Source organism: Chenopodium album, chromosome 20 (assembly GCF_948465745.1).
Source record: "Chenopodium album chromosome 20, dcCheAlbu1.1, whole genome shotgun sequence".
Classification (NCBI taxonomy): domain Eukaryota; kingdom Viridiplantae; phylum Streptophyta; class Magnoliopsida; order Caryophyllales; family Amaranthaceae; genus Chenopodium; species Chenopodium album.
The window spans coordinates 12,802,512-12,825,000 of NC_137853.1; the positions used below are offsets into that span (position 1 = coordinate 12,802,512).

The 22,489-nt window shown below is 34.9% G+C and overlaps 2 protein-coding genes across 3 annotated transcripts; both read right to left on the reverse strand.

Moving 5' to 3' along the window:
- Positions 1–2,779: 2,779 nt before the first annotated feature.
- On the reverse strand, positions 2,780–6,431 carry LOC145598999 (multiple C2 domain and transmembrane region protein 16-like). Its single transcript, XM_081655412.1, has one exon. The coding sequence runs from the start codon at positions 6,032–6,034 to the stop codon at positions 2,969–2,971; it is 3,066 nt and encodes a 1,021-aa protein (XP_081511538.1). The 5' UTR covers positions 6,035–6,431; the 3' UTR covers positions 2,780–2,968.
- A 2,835-nt stretch (positions 6,432–9,266) lies between these two features.
- Positions 9,267–21,892, reverse strand: LOC145599129 (putative cyclic nucleotide-gated ion channel 5). Of its 2 annotated transcripts, none has more exons than XM_081655539.1 (8): positions 21,505–21,892; positions 21,155–21,251; positions 19,597–20,200; positions 18,592–18,804; positions 15,595–15,902; positions 13,339–13,450; positions 12,114–12,350; positions 9,267–10,198 (listed from the first exon to the last, which is right to left on the reverse strand). In XM_081655539.1, the coding sequence occupies exons 2-8, from the start codon at positions 21,196–21,198 to the stop codon at positions 9,506–9,508; spliced, it is 2,211 nt and encodes a 736-aa protein (XP_081511665.1). In that variant the 5' UTR covers positions 21,199–21,251; positions 21,505–21,892; the 3' UTR covers positions 9,267–9,505. The 2 variants fall into 2 exon arrangements, with proteins under 2 accessions (XP_081511665.1, XP_081511666.1); XM_081655540.1 differs by lacking the exon at positions 21,505–21,892 and adding an exon at positions 21,341–21,449.
- Between the last annotated feature and the right edge of the window lie 597 nt (positions 21,893–22,489).

The following is a 22,489-nucleotide window of genomic DNA, read 5'->3' on the forward strand; positions in this document are numbered from 1 at the left end:
TTAATGTAACTAATAGCTCTAATCTGAATTAAATCCATATGCATCATCATCACTATGAGACATCTCAGGGGAGTGGTAATGATATGGAACACCAAAATCATCCTCGGAGGAATCCTCCTTAGTTTCCTGCTCTTCCATTCCTTCCTCATCATCTTCTTCATCATCCTCTGCCCCTCCTTGCTGCTGCCCTGCTTGCACTACATTTGCGCCTCCTTCTTGAAGTGCAGGTTGTTGTTGAACATCTCCAACCCCAGACACAACTGTTGATAGGATAACTTGCTTCTCAACAGTTTCATCCTCACTAATATCCATATCAGCTTCCCCACTCTCAACACCAGCAGCCTGAACCTCCTTGAACTTACTACACTCACCCTTACTTTTGCTTCCATGCCCTCTAAAACCCACGGCTTTTCCCAAATTATTTGGTTCTTAATTCTTCCTTATCACTATACACTTCAATTGGATAGTCAATAGAACTCCCAATTTCAGCCTTCTTATTTTTTTTCCTGTTCCGAGCAACTTCATCGCACTTCGCAATTTGAGCATCGGTATCCTTCATCTCTTCCAACAACATCTCCAGCTTCTTGGTCGCTTCCAATTGAATTTCAGCTGCTACAACACAACGCTTCTTCAACCTTTCTTTACTATTAACAAGGAAATTGCGATACCACTCATCAAATATAGAATCATCATCGTTTCCTGCCATGGAAATTATTAGAAATTAAAGGGTAGAAAGCACAATGGAATGCAGAGGATTTTGATATGCAAGAGAGGTTTAACATGCAATGAACCTAAAACCAGCAAAGAAAATAAGAAATAAAATAGCTAAATGCAAGCGCTTTTCAATGTATAAGAGTAATGATGGTGATGGAAATTAAAAGCCAAGCCGTCAATTTGATATGTCTCTTCAAATGTCTTTCATACCATGCAAACTGAAAAAAACCAAAAACACCCTTTTGATCAAAATATCTTATTATCCAATACTGTTATACATACCAACTACATAAGCATTTTCTTAAAAGAGAATACAATTTTCTTACTTAATTGTTCAATTTAATATGTTACACGTCTATATTACATACATCACATTTACATTTTAAAAAAAAAATCGCCTAAAAAATTAAAATGCATATTATTTATCTAAAAACCATATTTAATTTAGCTTATTTATTTTTTAATTTAATTCCTTCATATTTGTAAACAAAAAAAATGACAGAGGAAAATAAATTTATCCAGGGTCAATATTATTCAACTACACACGTATTAATTATTAAGAATTTTTTATTAAATTTACCCGACTACACAATTATAAACTTAACATTATACAATAAGATCAAAATAATGTTATATTAATATTAAATATAATAATATAATCATTTTATTATACATTGAAAACCACGACTTTCTTTTAAGATTAAAAAATAGATGTTATTCAGTTACTCAACGATAGTTTTCCCGATGAATTCAATAACCAACAACATTGAATTTGCAGCTCTCACATTTTACATAGATTATTATTAATGATTTTCACTTACCAAATTCTATTACTAACATAGTATCATTATTTGATACATCTATAACCCTTATATATTAAATGCTTTCCAATAATAAATCTACACATTTAACTTGTCAATGGTAAATTTTAAAAACATTCTATAATGTTGTCAATTTATTCGACTTGTTGATTTATAATTGATTTATTTATTCCGATAATCAAAGTGCTGCATCGCGCGCGTGCACCACAACTAGTAAAGGGAAAAAGGGTTTTGAGTGTTTTATGTATTGGAGTGTGAGAGTTCATGATATTCTCGTTATTATAATAGTAAGAGTGCAAAGTGTGAGCTTCTAGGGTGAAGCCAAGTGAGCTTCTAGTGAAAGGCCGTGTAAATAGTACTTTGGGGGTAGTATCTAAGTCCAGGACTTAGGTTGGGTAAGATAGGGTCTTATCATGTAGCAAGTTCAGTCAGGAACTTGTGAGTAACAATCTTATTTTAATAGGTTGTAACTAGGAGTGTTTGGCCTATTATTGTGGATTGGTTCGGTCTGAAATCTCTTGGAGGGTCGAGATTTTACTTCTAGTTAAGTCCTAGATGGTTTCCTCGTAAAATCCGCTTTGCATTATTGTCTAAGTTTCTAACAGTAATCAGTTTTATACTCCGCAAAAAGTAGACACTAGCTAGGAACATATTACAATTCACCCCCCCTCATGTTATATATCATCCAAATAACATTTTGTATTGTAAATTGATTAACATGACCTAAACTATTTTTTAAGCACCACCCTAACTTTAAGAGTCACTCATATCACTAAATGATTCATAAGCATCTTGTGTAATTGTAAAAGTGATCTAACCTTTTATCTCACAAACGGCGTGACACAGGGTCATTTAGAATTTCTTTTTCCTTTTTTTTTTTTTTTTTTTTTTTTTTTTTTTTTGAGGAAGAGTACCAAGCAAATTTATTAATCAAAGGATAAACTGATAAAGTATCATAGAGTACATAAGGAGCAGCCTCCGGAGGGCAATGGCTAACCCAAATTTGCTCAACAGTCAACACCAAAACCAAATGGTACTATTAAAAGTTTATGAAATTTAATTTAGGATATTAAGATAAAAATTGATGAGATTAGCCATTCCATTAAATTAAGCAATTCTCTCCTCTCTTTTTTTTTTCTTTTTTTTTTCTTTTTTTTTTTTTTTTGTTTGTAGAGATGTACAGTTCATTGCACACACAAGAACTTGGATGGATTTAAACGACAAAAAGAAATCGTATGAGCATCAATTTTATGGGGTATGACTATACAATAGTTTGTTAAAAAAGACAAACAAAGATGAATAGTTTAAGAGGAAATTTAATATTTGTAGTTCACAATTGTATAATCAAAATTGAAATCACAAGACTATAACATGCACATACTCTTTTACAACATATATAGAATACAATTTTTAGTTATGTAATCACTAGTAAATTACAATAATCGATCAGTTTTTGAGGGCAATCTCCTAATGAAATTGATGGCCGGCGAAGGAGCACGATCCCTAAACCTCGGATGGCGTAGGTAATAGAATCCTGAAGCCATTGCTACCATCTTTGATGGAACCAAGTACAATATAATTGCCACCACAAAGCATAGCCCAACAAATATTCCCGTGGCACGAGGGTCGCGCCATGTCACAAGTGCTTGTATACGTTCCCCTTGTGTTGCTAAGTCACCCAACACGGTTTGAACTCGTGCACCTAGTGTACGAAGCTTATCGTATCGTGCACGAACCACCTCCGATGGTCTATTGCTTGGCATTATGTCGAATTCCTCATCGAGCTCATCACGATCAATGTTTTCGGCTAGTGAGATCTTAGGATCGAAATGGGGGAGAGGGTCACGGGACCGGAACCTATAGTTCCACGCACCGATTACAAAGACATAGAATGCCAATGTAGGAATGATGAGGTCAGGGAACCAAACTAGCATTACTAGTAACGCATGTACTAGTATAGTAGATGTTGGGTTTTTCCAAGTTCTTGTATCTTCAATCCATTTGACAACATCAATTACTCCAGCAACCAAGTTTATAATTCTAAACCAATTGGCTCGAACTTTTCTCATGCTAAAAGTGTGGGAGTCTGCATCTAGCATATACCGAACCACTTCTTGTCGAAGGGGTGGCTCGGATCGTGATAGATGTACGGCTAAGATCTTAACAGCCGCGATTCTTAACATCTCTTGTTGCCCCGGGGCAAGAGGCTTGATGTGGTGCATTAGAGGTAATAATGGTTGAGAGTAGACTTGTAACACGTCTAGATTAGGCGTGCTTCTTACAAATCTTACGGCCAACTCTATGTCACCCATTTTCTTTAACCCCATTGGGGTTAATGTAAGTAAGGGGTATGAATTTCGGTACACTTTTCCGGTATGTAGGGTGGAGATACGTACACGAACTTTCCCAACTCGTGAATCCGGACGCGTAACATCTAAATGTTCGTCACTTTCAAAACCACCTGAAGTATCGAACACTCCAATTGTTAGTACAGTACAAGGGTCATAGACTTTCCATGTGTACTGCTCATTCCACTTTGGATCCAAACTATCAGACACGGTACGAGTCCGAACCCACTTAGGACCGTACTTAGCTATAGCATAAGCATCAATTGACCCTTTACCATTGACCGCCTTCGCCGGGAGAAGATTCGTACACCCAATGATCCCAAGCTCTACCATCCCTACGGCAGGCTTCCACAACTGCCTCGCCGTAGGGCGGTAATCGCTACACATATGAGCAGCCTCCTCCATCACATGATACCCACCATCAAAACACAACCTCAATTGAACTCTTGCTTTATACACCTTTTTCTCATTGTCGCCGTTAGGATCATCAAATGTAAACCACTTACCCACCACATTGCGATCATCCACACGCCTCTCAATCGTCGTCAAAGCCACTCGAACAACCCCAACAACGATCGACCCCTTTGGTCCTCGATACTCCAATGTAAACACCAATTGATCCCCAAACGGCTCGGCCGCGACAAACATCAAGTCCTCATTCCAAGCCGGGGAGCCATTACGGCTAACCGCCGGCTTCGTTTTCAAGACTTGGATCCCAAGTTGAGCCTTAACTTGAAACATGGACTCTTTAGGTGCAAACAAGATATCTTGAGCTTCCAAAATAGTTGCTCTTAAATACCACAATTTTGGAGACAAGTATACCTTAGCCCTTGAATTCACATTCCCAGCAGTATCAGTCTTCCAAGCCTCGGCAAAAGACTCATCCGCCTGAGTACCTACCCACGTCGCGAGCATCAAGTCACCCATGTGGGCCCCACCTCCCTCGAGACGGTACCACTGCGGGGCCAACGGACTATCCGGTGGGTCCCGCAGCGGAATCTCCGTCGTATCAAAACATATCCCTCCTAAGAACTCCCTCATTGACAACCCCTCGGTAGGATCCGGCGAACCCGGGTTCGGCGGATCCCACACTGAGACCTCTAAGATGGCAGAAGACTCCGGTGAGTCGCGACCGAAAGCGAACGTCTGGTCCCACTGGAAGAAGTTAGTTTTCCTAGCAGGCTTGGATACTACACGGTTGTTAGAAACCACAATCTTCACTACTGGACACCCATTAGTAGGAAGTGACCTTGCCTTAACAACACGTACAAAAAGATAATGCATCTTCTCCACTAGATCAAACGTCGACCGTTCGATCGGAATACTCTCGAACGAAGCCGTTGACACCGTTCTCGAGATCGCCGGCGTCGGTGGCATCGACGGCGGCGGTCTCATCCCGGTGTCATCTGCAACTTTAACTTCTGGTACCGTACCGGAAACCGTCGACGCCATCACTTCAATCTCTGGTGGTGGCTCCATCATCGGCGATGATGGTGGTTCTAATGGTGGTAATTCTTCATCATCTTTTTTATCATCACTTTTTATTTTCTCCTCTTCAGGAGGTAATGGTGGTCCATCATCAGGTTGCTTAGCTGACACGTCACCAACCGATTCCGGAGCTGCTGACGTGTCAACAGGCGGCTCCTCTTCTTTCTTCTCCTCTACAGGAGAAGCTTCCACTGGTGCCGGATTCTCCGACACCGGTGGAGGAGTTGGTGATGGTGGTGGAGGTGACGACGCTTCATCCGAGTAATAAATCTTCAAACCAATCTCACCTTGTATCCAGTTCAAAAGATACTTTTTTTCTAAAGGAAAATACATCAAGGCCTCCTCACCTTTCCTAACGAACTGAGTCGAGCTCGAGCTAAATCGAACCCGACCCAAGTGGTTATGCCTACGAGTAGGGCCATAATTCTTATCATGGTAAACATCGATCTCAAGGGTATCACCAAACACGGTAGAAGGTCCACCCATGTTAAACTCAAGTGCCTCATTCCAACTCGGGTTGAGCTCCTTAACGACTGTTTTCGTACGCTTTCGCTGGCCGTAGAAGTCGACGACGACGTAGGGACTAGACGTTCCATGACCGTCTTTTGGTATAAGGTTTCTTGCGTCTACTACCTCTACTATTAGTTTCCTTACTGTTGTCATAATTTTTTTGGTAGGGTGTAATTTTATTATTGCATGGTAAAGAAGAAGATGAGATTTTATGTAATTTGGACAAATGTGTTGATATAATAGATTGGAAATTGTACAAAAATTTATAATGTTTGGGAAAGTAATAATGGAGGGGAATAAAAGCAAGTAATATGAATCTTATAGAAACGGGAGAACAAAGTAATAAAAAGGAGAAAATGAAAGAAGGGATGAATGTATGAAAGTGAAGCAAGCAATTATGGGTAATTTAGGTTGAAATTGAGAAAATTAAGAGGAAAAAATGTGGTTAATTAGCAAGCTAATTAAGGGGGAATTGAAGAAGAAGAAGAAGAAGAAGAAGAAGAAGAAGAAAAGAGGAAAGTGGTATTGTGAGGAAGTGAGTTTTATAGAGGAGAAATAATTATGAAAGCAAAAGAAACAAGTAGAAAATTAAAAGAGAAGGTTTAATAAAATGGCAATGTAATTTTTTTTTTTCTTTTCTTTTTTGAAAAGAAATGACAATATAATTAGATTAAGTTAACTTCATGTGCAAGTACTTGAATCAAAGAGAGTTCATCTTTTTTTTTTTTCCTTTTTAACTTTTGCTTTCGCCAGGGAAATTTATATGTAGTATTTAGATAACTTTGTTTGTTGCTTGTGTAATTTCAGTTAATCAATTGCTCATGCATAAGGACTGATATGATTATACTCAATTTGCCTCAAATTATCTTTTTGTGTTTGCTTTCGATGTGTATATTAAGAATATTAGTAAGATAAGTAGATTTTCTGATAATAAATCGTGGGGAAAGGCATGAATAGATATATATACCGTATATCAATCAATAGATATTGCAAGGATTGCAAGAAGGTTATTTGCGAAAAATTGGTGATTTAAATTATATGTAATAATCAGAATTACTTGTGCAAAAACATATTATTGTTGTGATGTAGAGATGTTATATATTGATCATAAATTAATTACTGTTTTAAAATACGAGTATATACTAATTTATTTTTTATTTACATTTTAAATTAATAATCTTAAGAAAATTATTATTATTTTCAAATGATGAAGAGAGTTTATCTTATTTTTATTGGTACATACAGAACTTATTAAAAACCACTGATCAAATAGATAAACCTCTCAAAAGATAAAAAAAAAAAAGTATGTATTGCATGAAAATGAATATTAATTTGCGAAAAGTATTTATATTTAAAATAAGAAATAATAAAATGCAACTTTATTGAAATTAAGAATCTCTTTTGAAAACTTTATGGTTGGCTTGGCCAGCTTGTGCAAAAATAAGTGTCAATTGAATAATGATAAATGAAAAGAGAGGTTGAGATTGGTATAATATTGGCAAATACCAAAGCTTTTTCCAAAGATATGACCAACTTTAGTGTCACCGACTGGTGTTATTTTGTCCCCTCCTATCTCTTTCAATGTTCTTGTATTGGGAGTATATTTTTTTAATTTTTCAATAAAGCTAAATTATTGGATCCAATTCTTCAACACACTTTTTCAATTCACACTTAGCTTAGCTTCTATGGACGTGTAAATCATCTCTAGTGAATGTAGTGATACTATCTTGTGATGTGGATTGAATAATGATTGGCACACTTGTCGATGTTTTAGTTTGATCATGAATGTATGAGATAACGTATCAGTAAAAATCATGAAAAATTAACGCATACCCCAATATATGTAAAAGATGTGCTTCGTTGTATGTAAAAGACGTGTAAGTATCACTAGCAAAGTGTTAAGTGTAAGAAAAAAGAGTTCACATAGTTTACTTTTGTCTTTGGTTAAAGAGATTACTTAATAGCTAACACCAAATATTAGTTGCAATAAACACAATTGTATCTCTTTTTATGAGATCGTCTCATACTAGAATTTTCAACTAAGGAATTTTCTCGACCCCACAAATACGAGTACATATAGACCTCAATTGCAATCAAGCTTCCAACATGGGCATCCATCTCAAGGCTTTTTAATTGATGAGAAGCCAAAAATGTATGTAGCTCCATTGACTTAAAAGATTAAAGAGAAAATATTGTAAACTTTTATTCAATGATTCAAAGGGCCGTATATTTCCTTGAATTATGCAAAGGGTATGAAGGTGGTACGCTTTTTGGAATGACCAAATGATTAATTATGCATTCACAACATGGATTTTGCTACGAGTCAACAAAACACAAGCAATGAAATTAGGAGAATGATGTTTCTTGCAACACATCTTTTGATGAATATTATTTTTATGTAATTAACGAAATTTAATTATTGGTTTTCTTGTAGAGTATTGACTAATCATCATTAATGAATGAATGGTTAAGAAATCTTCCCTTTTCAAGTATTGCTCGGCACAATATAAACACAAATTTGCAGAGATGCAAAGAATTCTCTCTTTACTTATAAACTTTTACTGTTTTTTATATAACTAATTGATGATCTGAATGACATTTTATTTGACTTTATTTGTAATGAGGATCATTTCACTCATAACTTTTCATAAATCTTACATATATAACTAATCTATGGTTTTACAGTCATGTTGTCTTTCTTAAAAATCTGTAATAGTAACACTATTTGAGCCAAATATTTATATGGAGCTTACTTTTTAAATGGCATTAAGAAGTTATCGATTCATATCCAAACATGTTATATAAGATAAAAGACTAATTTTGTACGAGTATGATTTGTTTATTATGTTGTACTTTATACTATGCAATCTAAGGGCATGCAAATGCGCACGTTCATAAGTTGTACTGACACGGATGAGGACTACACAAAGAGCACGTCATAAGAACAACCGAACAAGGGCATTGTTGGCGGTTATGTCGAGCATGATTATGCTGCTTATGGTGGACTGATGGGTGCATATATTGATGATTGCGGAGGTCAAACTGCTGAGCAATTTGTGCACTAATTTAATCTTGAAAGCACTAATTTAATCTAAATGTAATAGAAAGTGAAATCTCCCAAGTGCCTTTGATGACGATTCACATGCAACAATGCAGCTAGTTCGAAAAGCTGTTATTGAAAGATTAGTCAAGTCCGTGGATAAGAAGAAAGGATCTGGAAACAGATGTTTATAGACAAACATTAGATGATCGTGAGTTTTGAAACAAAACCGTATAAGCCGAAAGATAACTGTCGCAAAGATTTGGCTGCTCCATGAAGCTTTGGCGAATAAGATTAGAGAAATTATGAGTTTGTTCTTGATAAACATGAACTAAGTTCGACACCTGAACAAATAAACCAGCTTTGGATGGTTATAGACTACACCTATACAGATATATTTAGATTGTAACAATAAATAACACTTCGTACAACAATAAATCTGAACCCGATCATACAAGTTATTATGCATATTTGGTACTGTATGTATTATACATAACTAATTACCTTCAAGGAACCACCAAAAAATATAAATAGATAAAATTACTGTAACTGCTTAAATGATCGCCTTCAAGACGAACAAGCAGTTAGTCTGCATCAGCAGAAAAGTCAGGCTCTGGAGGTTTAGGTGGTTTTACCAGAACACTAGAAGCCTGGGAGAGTCGATTGCGATGGACCCCACGAAGGGCATTTGCAGCAAACCTTGATACAAGAAAGGTGGCTCCAAGGCTATAAGAGCCACCACCGCTGCCACTCTTCATTGAAGCTTCAGCTTCTTCCTCTTCCTTGAGGCGCTGCTGCTCCATCAATTTTCTCTTCAAATATCGGCGCCAAGCAGCTTGAATAAAGCGAGCAGCCCATGTTCTCCATTGCTCTGAGTAGAACCTGAATGTATGTTGAACTTGTCTACTATGAAGACGCCTAAATTGACTCGCTACAAATTTGAGCTCCTCTGCTTCAAGGGCGAAGGCTTCAACTTCTGTGATGGCTCTCACTGTTCGAGTAGAAGATGGAAGGTTAGATCCAGATCTGGGATCCAAAGCCCAAGTTAAAAGCTCATCTCCACAAAAGTCACCCTCTTTTAATGAACTGCGGTTCAAAAATCCACTTCGACCACCATCGGTTGTCTCACTCTCAAGGCGACCACGAATAATGAAGAGCATTTCATCAACTGGATCACCTTCCCGAAGAATGTATGTTTTCTCCGTGTATAAACTTGGCTTTAAACGTTCACAGATTGCATCCAGCAACCTCTCGTCCATATTTTCAAACAGAGGGACCTATAGAAATGTCGGAGGCTTTATAAGTACATTGCATGAAAGCGTAATGGATGGATGTCATTCAATTGAAAAAAAAAAAAAAAAAAAACTTGAACAAACCATTTTGGTGTTTATAATGAGAAAAGCATTAGTTGTCGAGTTTAAAGACAGACAATCTACAGAACAGTTAAATTTTTGAAGTTCACCACCAAAGAAGATTATAGAACCATGACAATGGTCTAAAACTATTACTAAAGCAAAAACCACTATAAATTTTTTTCTCCTAATACCTTCAATTTCCCTCAATTATAGGAAGATTTTAGGTTGGTTCTCCTAAATTATTTCTCTTAGTTGCTACTTTTTTCTTTATCCAAAAAAAAAAAAAAAAAAACCATTTATCTCAACACTCATTAGTATAAAAAAATTGTAAAATTGATTTTTTTTTCAACACTCTTTACAAATTTCGAAAATTATTGTGAATACATGTGTTAATTAATTAACACAAAGTATAGAGTGCGGCCAAGCCGCCAAATCGCACCAAAGAATTCGTGCGGCAACAAACTGTATGTATCCTCCAACAAATAATATATATCCTCTAACAAACGTATCCTCTATCAAATAACACATATCCTCCAACTAGTTGTGCATATCCTCTATCAAATAATACATATCCTCCACCAAACAATACATATCCTCTAAATGTACGTATCCTCTATCAGATAACACATATCCTCCACCAAAAACTACATTATATCCTCTAACAAACATTATGTATCCTCTATCAAAGATAAATTGTACATATCCTCTACCAAATACTACCTATTCTCTAACAAATTGTGCATATTCTCCCACAAATAATATATATCCTCTAACAAAGTGTATGTATCCTCTATCAAATAACACATATCCTCCACCAAATATTATATATCAAAGTGTATGTATCCTCTATCAAATAACACATATCCTCCAACGAATTGTACATATCCTCTATCACAAAATACATATCCTCCACCAAATATTATATATCATATATACTTGCCGCACGAATTCTTTGATACGGCTCCAATACCTTCTCATTAATCAAATTGATAGATAAGTAAAATAATATTAGTTTTGATTTCGCTTGAAAAAATTTATAGTTTTGATTATAAAGTGTATTATATTCTACATGTATTATATTTTTTCTAAATAATGAAAATTTATTTAAAAAAAGATTAAAAAGTTAAATAATTATTATTGGTCTATCATATTTTTTTTCATGTCAAAGTTAATTAAAGATGTGTACTTAATTTTCTGCTTGATTACAATTGTATCATAAATCATTTAATACCAAATGTGTACAAGCATTACTAGTGGCATGCCAAAGGAGACTGATAGCATAGAGAAATCTTAATAGACATAACACGCCTCAATCAAACCCTTATTTTCTAATACATCTAATTGTAAGCATCAACTCAAGGACCTTGGAAATATTTAGCTAGACTAAAAGTTACTGAAATCTAATACAGGAAAACACGTAAACCTAAAGTCTTTTAGAAAAAACATCATACACGACAATAATTTGCGTGGCACAGGTTCTATTCATAAAATTGCAATAATAAGTCACTTCAGCACTAGTTGAAACTCCAGTGAGAAACACTATGTTTCAAGAAATATTATTAAATTCACATGAGAAAGAAGCACCAATCAAATGAGCGACTAAAAAACTTAATGTTTTGCTATAATGAACTTTATATGTCCAAAGACATCTCATCCTTCATAGTTTAACCTGATGAATTAAAAATGCATTCTCTGTTGCCTTAAAAAGGCTTCTAACTCCCAACCAACTCAGATGTTCCCATAGATCAATGAAACCAATAAATTAATTATGTATCAAGGTAACAACGTAAGAAACCAATAAGCAAGAATGGAAACCAAAAAAAGGCAAGGAAATTACCCTTCTCACTAGCTTAAGACACAAATGACGCTTAATGTCCCTCCTGAGATCCTTAGGTAGACTAGTTACCAAGCTCTCTTCATCAACACCACGTGTTTCCAACCATTTGTATTGGTCATATCGTCTAACACGTTCCCTGAGTTCCTGAGGCAGCAAACGATGATGCATCCACTGCTCTGAATCACGCCTTTTGACCCTCATCTCTTCAAGTCGAATGGTAAGAGATTGAAGATAAGTCTGCAAGAAGAGCACAAAATCAACTGTCTTTAATCAACCCCATTTTCTACCAGTTTATTGGGTTTAGGTTGAATCACTTTAGGCTAGAAAACATTTAAATCAACAATAATACTGATTAGTTATATCTCAGGTCAATATCAGATTATATAAATACTCACTCAAGTCACAGCAGGTCTATATCAAAATTTGATTCAATAATTTTGGTTTAAAGCCCATTTTGCGTTCTCTTTGCACAAAAAATTGATGCGAGTTAATTGTCTTGAGATCAGGTCCTTCAAAAGCCTTAAAATTTGATTATATACAGCAAAGGGCCAGTTCAAAGTTGGTCTATAAGTTCAGAAAATTCAAACTGGATTATTAGAATACGAATTGGCAGATCAGGTTAGAATTTGATCCAGTGTTCCCAGTTCTAAGATTGGGTTATCAGTACGCATACAATTTTCAGGGTGACTAAGATCTGCAAAAACACTCCAAAAATTGGAGACAAAAAATATTCCCTTTCTTTTGATTGTCACCATAGATAACTGATAATTTTAAAGAAGTCTACAGAACTGCTCTAATAAACTTGGTAACTAAGCAAGATAGCTAGTGAAGCATTATACAAACAGGGGTTGAACAAATGCGATGTTGAATGAACCAAAGCTCAAACAAATCTTTGAACTAGGCACCCCTCTAACTAGGGTTAGGTTTGACAGCTTATACAAGCTTAGACATATTTGGTAATCAATTGTATATAATCTAGTTAAAGCTATAAAATCTTAAAACTAAGGCAATCATCTTTCAATGAAGAACATTGATACATAATAACATAAACATGGGGAACAAGGCCACAAGAGCTTCCTAACAAGATTTAACTGTGTATTTTTAGTATTAGTCATCTACCTGCATATTACCAATCAGCAGTGCAAACAGGAAAGTTGTTAGATAATAGAATAAGCATGGGGAACAAGGCAGCTTTGATTGTATATTATTAATAGTAGTTATTTACCTGCATATTACCAATCAACAGTGCAAAGAGGATAAGCCCAAAAATGGCCAGTGCAATGGAAAATATGACCTCTCCCGGATAGGTGCTGGTTTGAAGTCCCTGTCCTAGTGTACTGAAACATATACAGATAAAAATAAATCACCATGAAATGTTAAGCCATCAAAGTATTTGAAAATTGTTGTCAATTATTCTTACTTCCTCCGTTTTTTAATACTTGCACCACACTTTTTCATGATAATTAAGGAAAACGGGCCTCATTAACACACTTAAAATGAGGTGAGAGATTGTTAGGAGTATAATTAAATGGGCCATGAGCTTTAAATAAGGGTAATAGTACAACTTTCAACCAAAAAGCTTTCCTATTGTAGTGTGTTGCAACTTGCAAGGATGGTGGCAATTCCATTGTAGGGAAGTGTTGCAAGTATTAAAAAACGGAGGAAGTATATGAAAAGCCAAAAAAAATAGGAAAAAGAAAAAGAAACTTGAATCATGTCAGCCAAAGAACAAAATGTAAAACAATTTTTGGTACAAGGTCCATCAATGACCATTAAGTACGCTATGAGATCTGTGCATAGAACTTGACAATTGACAAACACAGATATAGTGTTAACCACACATAGTGAGCAGGTGAAGCAATGATTGCTGAAGCATTAATTAAGCCTAGTTGATAATTTAGCCAATAACCTATCCTAGTATGTTACTTACTGCAGTCAAAAAAAATATTACTTACTGCAGTCAGCTTACAACTCAAATTATGTTTGTCTTTGTTGATTTAATATATCATTATAAAAAAGATTTCCATCCGTTTAAGTTTTGTAACCATTATTGAAAGACATTCTCACTCTTATGTCTCATCAATCATCACTAACAAAAAATTACCAACCACCACCCACCTATTCTCTCTCCATCAATTATCAAATCGCCACCACACGTAAAAGCTCATGAACAAGCCTGGAATCTTGACTCACACCTATGGACATGTCAGTGATATCTCTAACAGAATCCTTAGTTGTCCACCAGCTAGCTGTGAAGCACAAACACTCTCATGAGGTCACAGTACCTAGTTGCAAAACTTAAAATTCTTGGAAGCATAAGGAAATACAAGGGGCAACAATTTCTCTGAATGGCAATTTAGTTTTTTCCTCTCAACAATATTTTACAAGTCACTAGAGGGTCACCTTTCCAAAATTAAACCAAACTAACTTTAATAAACCCATTTTTTATACTCTCTTAATAAGCAAAATTATCCATATGTTGCTTTAGTTGTATTCCCACATTTACTACTGCATGAATATTGCTAATCCAAAATTCAAAATACTGTTTCTTGTTGCCGTGCAACATAGCAGACTAGCAAGCCGCTGTGACCTAAACATACTCTACATTATTTTATTACTAACATAAATTGATTTGAAGAACTGCAAACTGAAATCTTCCCTTCAGAAATCCTGTTAGCAAGGGAGTTTCTGACATGAAAGTGGCTATAGCACCAACTATATAATAATTCACGACTTGGGTTGTATTACACTTCAATACAAAAATAAATAGAACAGAATAGAATATAATAGAGATCATTGGATGGATCATAACAAATTAAGTTAAATCCTAACAAAGAAAGATGATGGGAAAAGTTAAATACTACTCCCTCTGTTTTTTAATACTTACTCCACTTTCCAAATGTGACCGTTTTTAAATACTTGCTCCATTTCCTTATTTGGAATGCTTTTAAAATATTTAATTCATTTCACTCAACTAGTGGACCCAACATAAATCATATTTATTAATTTCATATTCTCTCTCCTCCAATTCTCTCAACTACTTATGCTTTTTACAATTTTTATTCTTCCACTTACCCCACTACCTTCATATTTTATTACTTTCTCCAAAATCTCCTAAAATTCCGCGCATAGAGAAATGGAGCAAACATTTTAAAATGGAGGGAGTAAAAATTTTGAAAATAAAACATATAATTTTTCCTTTTAAATATACCGTAAAATCTGTTTTTTTTTTTTTCTAAAAAAAAAAAAAAAAAAAAAAAAAAAAAAGTATATGAATAAAAATAATAGAAGAATTTTGGGTTGATGAAGGAATTTTAAATGTATATTATTAAAAATTTTGATGGAAAAGCATTGGATGATAGTTTGAGAATGGTGTGAGATGATGTAATGACAATATCTAGGCATGAAATCAGTTACAAAGTTCAAGAAAAGACAAATGTAGCAATACCATATAACTGAGGTCATCTTACACCGTATTTACCTCAAATTTTGTAGCCCCCACCATAAGCAGTAACAGTATTTAGATATAAAGCTACTTGATGAGAAAATGCCAGATGTCAAAGCCTGTGCAAAAATTCCAAAGTCAAATCCGTCATCATCATCTTTCCCAGAGCAAGTGGCAGAGAGAACTTTTTCACTCATATTGCTCCATGTCTGATAGCCTTGTGATTGCTGATCGTCACAATACAGGAAATTATAGCTGCAGTTTTTGTTATTATCATGACAAACTTTCTGCCAGCAAGAATCATTACGCTCCATGCCTAGAAGATACCATAAAGCCCCAACTATCTGTAATAATACCATTAAAAAAAGTCACATTTAATCTCAGAGTTTAATAACAAATCTTTGGAGTTATAGTGAAAAGTATTTCGTGTGTTTTTTGTCATTACGTACAAGATATTTCAGTTTATGCAACATGCACCAAAGATCATAGAGCATTTACAAAATAATTAGATTAAAATAATAACAAAACCCACATACACACTAAATATACATTATTCCTTGAGAAAATTTTAGTAGCTTACGATTTCCCAAACCCTAGTATTCAGAGGAACCAAATGATTGGTTGCAGTCAGTCATTGTTAATTCCATCACATGCAAAAAAATGATAAAGATAGAACAATCGCCAAAAAGAAAAAAGTGAAAGCAAAGTAGTCCACATCCAGATAACATGTTATAAACTTATTAAAAACAACCATCAAATGACGTTAATTGCCACAAAGATGTCACACATGCATAATAAAATAAGAAGAATATTTATGGCCAAGCCTTTTGGTTGATAAGTTTAGGACTGAAAAGCGAGACAGAGTTTGCTTGTTCTTGCTGAAACATAGGCATAACCGCATAAGTAGATAATTATAGTGTTTCATTTTAAAACCTAAATCCGTCCAGCACATGCGGTCAGAATAATGTAATAACTCATCTAGACCTCAACACCTCATATCTTACAATCTTATGCTAGGGCACAAGCTTGTGACAAACCTTCGCTTTAATTCTATTAGATTAGTTTATGTGTAGCACGGCAGAAGTTTGTATGGAAAGGGGAAAAATTAGGCCTTGTTTGGTTGAATAATTCCCATAGGAAAAAATCATGCATGAAAGTTATATTTCCTAGGAAATACTATAATCATTTTTGGTTGACATAAAGGAAATTGTTTCCAATAAATTAACTTCCTGTGTTTTGGTTAACTTTATGTAACTCCTATGTATTATAACAACTTTAACTAATATCTCAAATTTTTTAGAGCAATAATGTAATTACATCAAAAAGTAAATGTGGGAAGTTTGACGGGCCAAGGTAGGGGTGGATACTTGAATTCCTATGTTTTTTAGGAATACCAATTCCTCAATAGATTTCAACTTCCTACATTTACTTTGTTATGCTAACCAAACAAATACCCATTTATAAATTACCATGAATTTGTATTTCCCCCATAATTTAGTGTAACCAAAAAGGACGGTAGAGAAGCATTAAAAAAAAGGTCAGTCGCATTGCCATGGAAACAGATTGTAACAAATGGATAGAGTGGAACGCAACTAATGTAATGTGAATTTCTTGAGAAGATTCACATTAATTTTTTCAAGTCTTTAGTAAATCTTCTAAGTTTAAAAAGTGTTTTTAAAAAAATAAATAAACTTATCATAATATGAGTGAGTAGTATACTTAGTCAACAAATAATTGCTTGAAATATCATGTTTTAACTAAAACACTTTTGGGCAACTTAATAGACAAAAGAATGGATTTGACGGGATAAAAAACATACTAACATAGGCAAGTCACCGTCACATAATGACATAACGTACGAAGCAAGGAATAAAATGTGACTTTTCGCGAGGGACATACAGGGGTTTAGTGGAATGGATAATCCAAAATCCATAAATGAATGACAATTCTGTAACAAAAGGACCAAGTTTTAATTCCATAATAGAGAGAGAGAGAGAGAGAGAGAGAGAGAGAGAGAGAGAGAGAGAGAGAGAGAAAGAGAGAGGGGGGGTAATTCAGAAGTTATATCTCATAACTTATTTTAAAGAAGCAATCTAAGCCCCCAAATGCTTAGAGCAATTTATCAAAAATATCAAATCCATCTTCTAATTTAAACTTTTGAGTAGCAAATGTACAACTAAAAACTTAAATTAACCTACATGTGTGGTGGGCCTGGTGGCCAAGGGCCAACTTGAGCCTTTGCCTATAGGTTATTGTATTATCTGCCAATAAGGTACAGAACTCAGTCCTCCTGTGAGGTGGCTGGGGCAATTCAAACTTTTTGGTTATAATGATGGAACCGTGATTGTGCTATGCTTCATCAATTTTCATGATCTTAAAAACTTATGTGTAGCAACAGTATAACTAAACACTTTTAGTTATCTACTGGTGGCCAGCTTGAGCATTTGTCTCTAGATTATTTTATTATCTGCCAGAAAGGAACAAAACTTAATCCTAATCTATTTCTTCGCTGTGAGGCGGCAGGCACTAGTTAAGTAAGCTTTTGGGTAAAAATAAAGCCTTAATTGTGCTATGCTTCTTTGTGAGGCTGACCCAAGTATGACAGACTGGTTTTAGGATGAGCAAAACCAAAGAGTACAATTGGACATGTGGTGATTAAAATGTTGTAGTAAAGAGTAGAAGAAACCATCAACCAATCTTCTATAATGGGATGTTCTAGGTCATTTACAGCTTGTTTAGATACAATTACAGGAAGGAAGGGGAGGGAAGGGGTAGGGGGAGGAGAAATTCAACTCCCTTATTTGGATAAAAGGAAACAAGAAGGAACAAAAAGAAGAATTTCAACCACGGAGTCAACTTGGACAAACTCATCTCGTCTTCTTTAGAGCTATCATCAAAATCATAAATTATTTTCACTCCCAAAGTTTTTTCTCCGTTTTTTCTCTTTCTATAATTTTCTGGCAAAGAAATAAAAAAAATAGGGTTTGACAGAGGAAAAACCAGTCACAATCTAAGGGTAAAGCATTTACTTACATGGCTACAGAGCATGTAGAGAAGCAGATAATATGCTGCACCAGCCCACGCAGTTTCAGCAAAAACACCTGATGTCCTTTTCAATTCTGAAAAGAGGGGAATGATTCTGACAAATCTAGGGATATATTGAATCAGGACTATGAAAAGCAATGCCTGTTTGGTAGCATATACATCAGAACCTTTCAGCCTCCGTAGATACCTCCATATAACAATCTGCCGAAGGAACCCAAAAGAAAAGGAAATCAAAAGGAAGAAACAACACAGAATTTGTCAGAACATGCTTGCTTCTGGCCCAGATTTCACAAATATTTATTTTCACAACATCACAGTAAGACGGTAAACATGAACCAAATTACCAATGAAAGATACTTTTCAAAGATTTATCTTTCAGTTTGTCCACTAACTTACTGGCTACAATCCAAGATTATATACAAATAAAAAGCAGATTATAAAAGACAATATCCTAATGAAAAAACTGGATGCAAATCATTAATCAAATTTTACGAAAAAGAGAGAAAATCACCAGCAGGCAGCAGCATTCAGCCCCAGAAAAGTATGAAAGACTCAGGTCAATATCATTTAAGAAATCTGATGTATACAATCTGATCTCTCTCAGATCATTTGCAGTGTATATACTTGTAAAAGATCTATGGTCTTAAGTCATTTCTAGTCACACTTTTCATTTGAATGCCTAAAGCAATAAAGTGAGAAAGACTATGTTCTGGTAACAATTCTAGATAATCTGATACCAAAAAAGATTGCAAATCCATCACCAAAAACAGTAACGGAAGAAGGGGAGGCATTCAACTGCTCTCCACCTCCAGCAATGCTGTCCACTTCACTAGCTGCCCTCTCTCTAAAATAAAAAAAAAGTACCACATTCTTGGCCCCTTAATGCTAATTTATAGTTTTATGCACACACTAAGGCACGATACTTATGGAGCAAAAATCAATGCAGAGCGTACAGTTCATACAAAAGAAAAAGTGATAAAAAGACATCCAAACCTGTGGTAAGGGCAGCACGGAGAGGAAATCAATGATGAAATAGCCCAACAGATACCGCTTTGCAATCTGAGCAGGATTTATGACAAGTTCACCCCGCCCAAAAACTCTAGATGATGGAGCAATATATGCAGTTCGGAATTGAAGAGCCATACGAATGAGGTAAAACACATCTATTACTGTACGCACTGTAGTAGCTGCAACAGCCAACTTTCGGTCTATGCCCAGACAGTTCAGTTTCGGATTGACAATTGGAAGAAAGAAGAAAAAGGGATCCACAGAAACCGAAAAAATACATGATGCCACAAATAGTTTATTCCAAAGTAGTAGAAATTTATCTTGTGGGTCAAAAATCTTTTTCTCGGAGACTTTTAAATCCTCAGGAAACACTGCTCGAGAAACCCCAAATCTAAGTGATCTACCAATAGAACGTAGTCCTTCCGAACCTCTCATCACACCTTTCTTAAAAGAATTAGATGATCTGTTGATTGCATAATTGTTATTATTATTATTATTAGCACAATTAAGCCCCTCAATACCAAATCGGCATTTATTCACTCCAGCGGCAGCTGGAGACAGTGAAGCTGTTGAATCCAAATCATCCAACCTACAATTAACAGAAAAATATAAATTAATGAAAATAAGAGCAGCCAAAAGCATCATACTCATATCCACATTAGGCGCACTCAATCTGTCCAGGCCATTCAACAACTTGTGTGCTAATGATCTTTAAGTTTGCATGATAAACTAATTAGTCTAATTGAAAAAAAAAAAAAAAAAAAACAAAACAAAACAAAACAAAAAAAGGGTGTCAAGTATTATATACAAGAATCTGAATTAAGTCTCTCAAATCTCCTTCAATGAGAAGTCAAGCAGTTTAATCAGTATTCATGATCAAGTATTAGCCCAAATGACATATTGCTATCCAGTCTAGCAAAAAACTTCTAACAAAGTGCTAATAATCAATAACTTCATAATATGTTCCTCAATCAAAATGATCAAGATCATTCCATGATGCTCAACATTTTTAGAAATCTGAGATACACAAGTGAAACAGTGATAAGTTGTGAGTACAATAACATGTTGACTACTAAACTTCTTAGGACCACAAAATAACAGCATAACGTGTATCCCCAGTCTTCTGGTCACATTATACCGAATTATGCATTTACTTCAACTTTGTGGAGTGGAGTAACGATAACAACAGTCAGAACAAATCTTCTAAATCAAAACACATACAAAAACAAAACCATCCAAGGTGCAATATAAGCATATTCAAATATTTAAAACCATTGCTGCCAAATTAAGACATTTCAAAGAAAAGAAACATAAAATAGGAAATAAACATATCATGTATGCTGTTCTTTTTATACTGTTTCTCTTATACTTGGATTATCACAGACAAATCACCGGGTTTGATTACTCGCCCAACCGCCCGGAAAAAGGGTCACAATAACTTTTTTTAAAAAGGGTAAGGTCTATCAATATGAAAATCACAAATAGCCACAAATTCATCACAATACAGTAAATAGCAAAAGATAAAATAACAGATGATTGCTACCTGACAAACTTATCCTTCTGACCATAACCACAATCGAACATCATTGGCAGTCATATACATGAATAATCATTGAAAATCATATACATGTATTTCAACCCTACAAACCAAAAAAACAGCAACAAATTAGTGAAATGATGAACCCCCAAACAACAATCATAAAAAAAAAATAAACAAAATAAATAAAACCTTGTTAAATCATGCTAAAAAACTTATAATTAAAAGGATCCACTAAAAAAAACCCCAAAATTATCCGATCTACATCAGAAAATGGGGCTACCCAGAAAATTAATAAAAAAAAACTGACCATAAATAAATTAACAAGTCAAAAAAGGGGAGTTGAAGAAACATACATGGGTTAGAAAAAAGATTGAATTTTTGAAAAGGGGCTTTAATTAAATTTTCTGGGCAGTTGGAATCTCGTGAAGTTTGGGACTTTAAATGAGTTCAATTAAGAGTTTAAGCAAAGTTGACTAGAAATTTTGGTGGGTCAAGAAATTGACAGGAAGAAAGGTTTAGGATTTGATAATATGAGGTGGATAAATTGAAGCAGAAATTGAGGAAGAATATGAAAATGAAGGTCAACCCAGAAAATGAAGAAGATGGGCAATGATATTTTGCGGAGGAATGAAGGTGAGATTGCCGGCCGCCGGTGTAACGACTGGGTACACACAAGTTTTACTATTGTCTTTTTTTTTTTTTTTTTCTAAATAGAAGACAAATGAAAGACCAATTATCCAAATTGACAACGTCTTGTATGTTGTATCGGATAGTTTGACAATTTAGACAATATATATATTTTTTTTTTTTTTTTTGAAACATCCAAAAGAAAATTTGATCGATTTCAATAATACTAAATACAAATTAACTAGATGAACCCCGTGCTTTGGTATTTGAGATGTTTAGAATATTTTTCTTGGAGATTCTTAATGAACATCCTTACAGATTCTTTTTTGGTAGGCACCTTAATCATCTTAGCGATAGTTTCCCTCCACTTATTAAAGAAAGAAGTAAAACCTTCATTCTCTTTTTGTTTCAAGATTTCAAGTTCCCTATGATCAGTTTCGACTTGAATATTACATTTTTATCTATCTATGAAAGCGTTTTCAATTCCATCCCAAGTAGAGGTCTTCTCTTTGTCAAGGGAAAAGAACCATTGTTGACAAACGGTTTCAAGAGATAAAGAAAACAATGAATGAAAGACTAACCTACCAATCCCCTTAATATTCATTATAGTTTCAAAAACCCTTAAGTGGAAATAAAGATTGTCAACTGGTTTGAACCTAGGGATGTCATTGGCATTGAACTTCTGCGGAAGAAGCTCCTTGTCCACCGAGA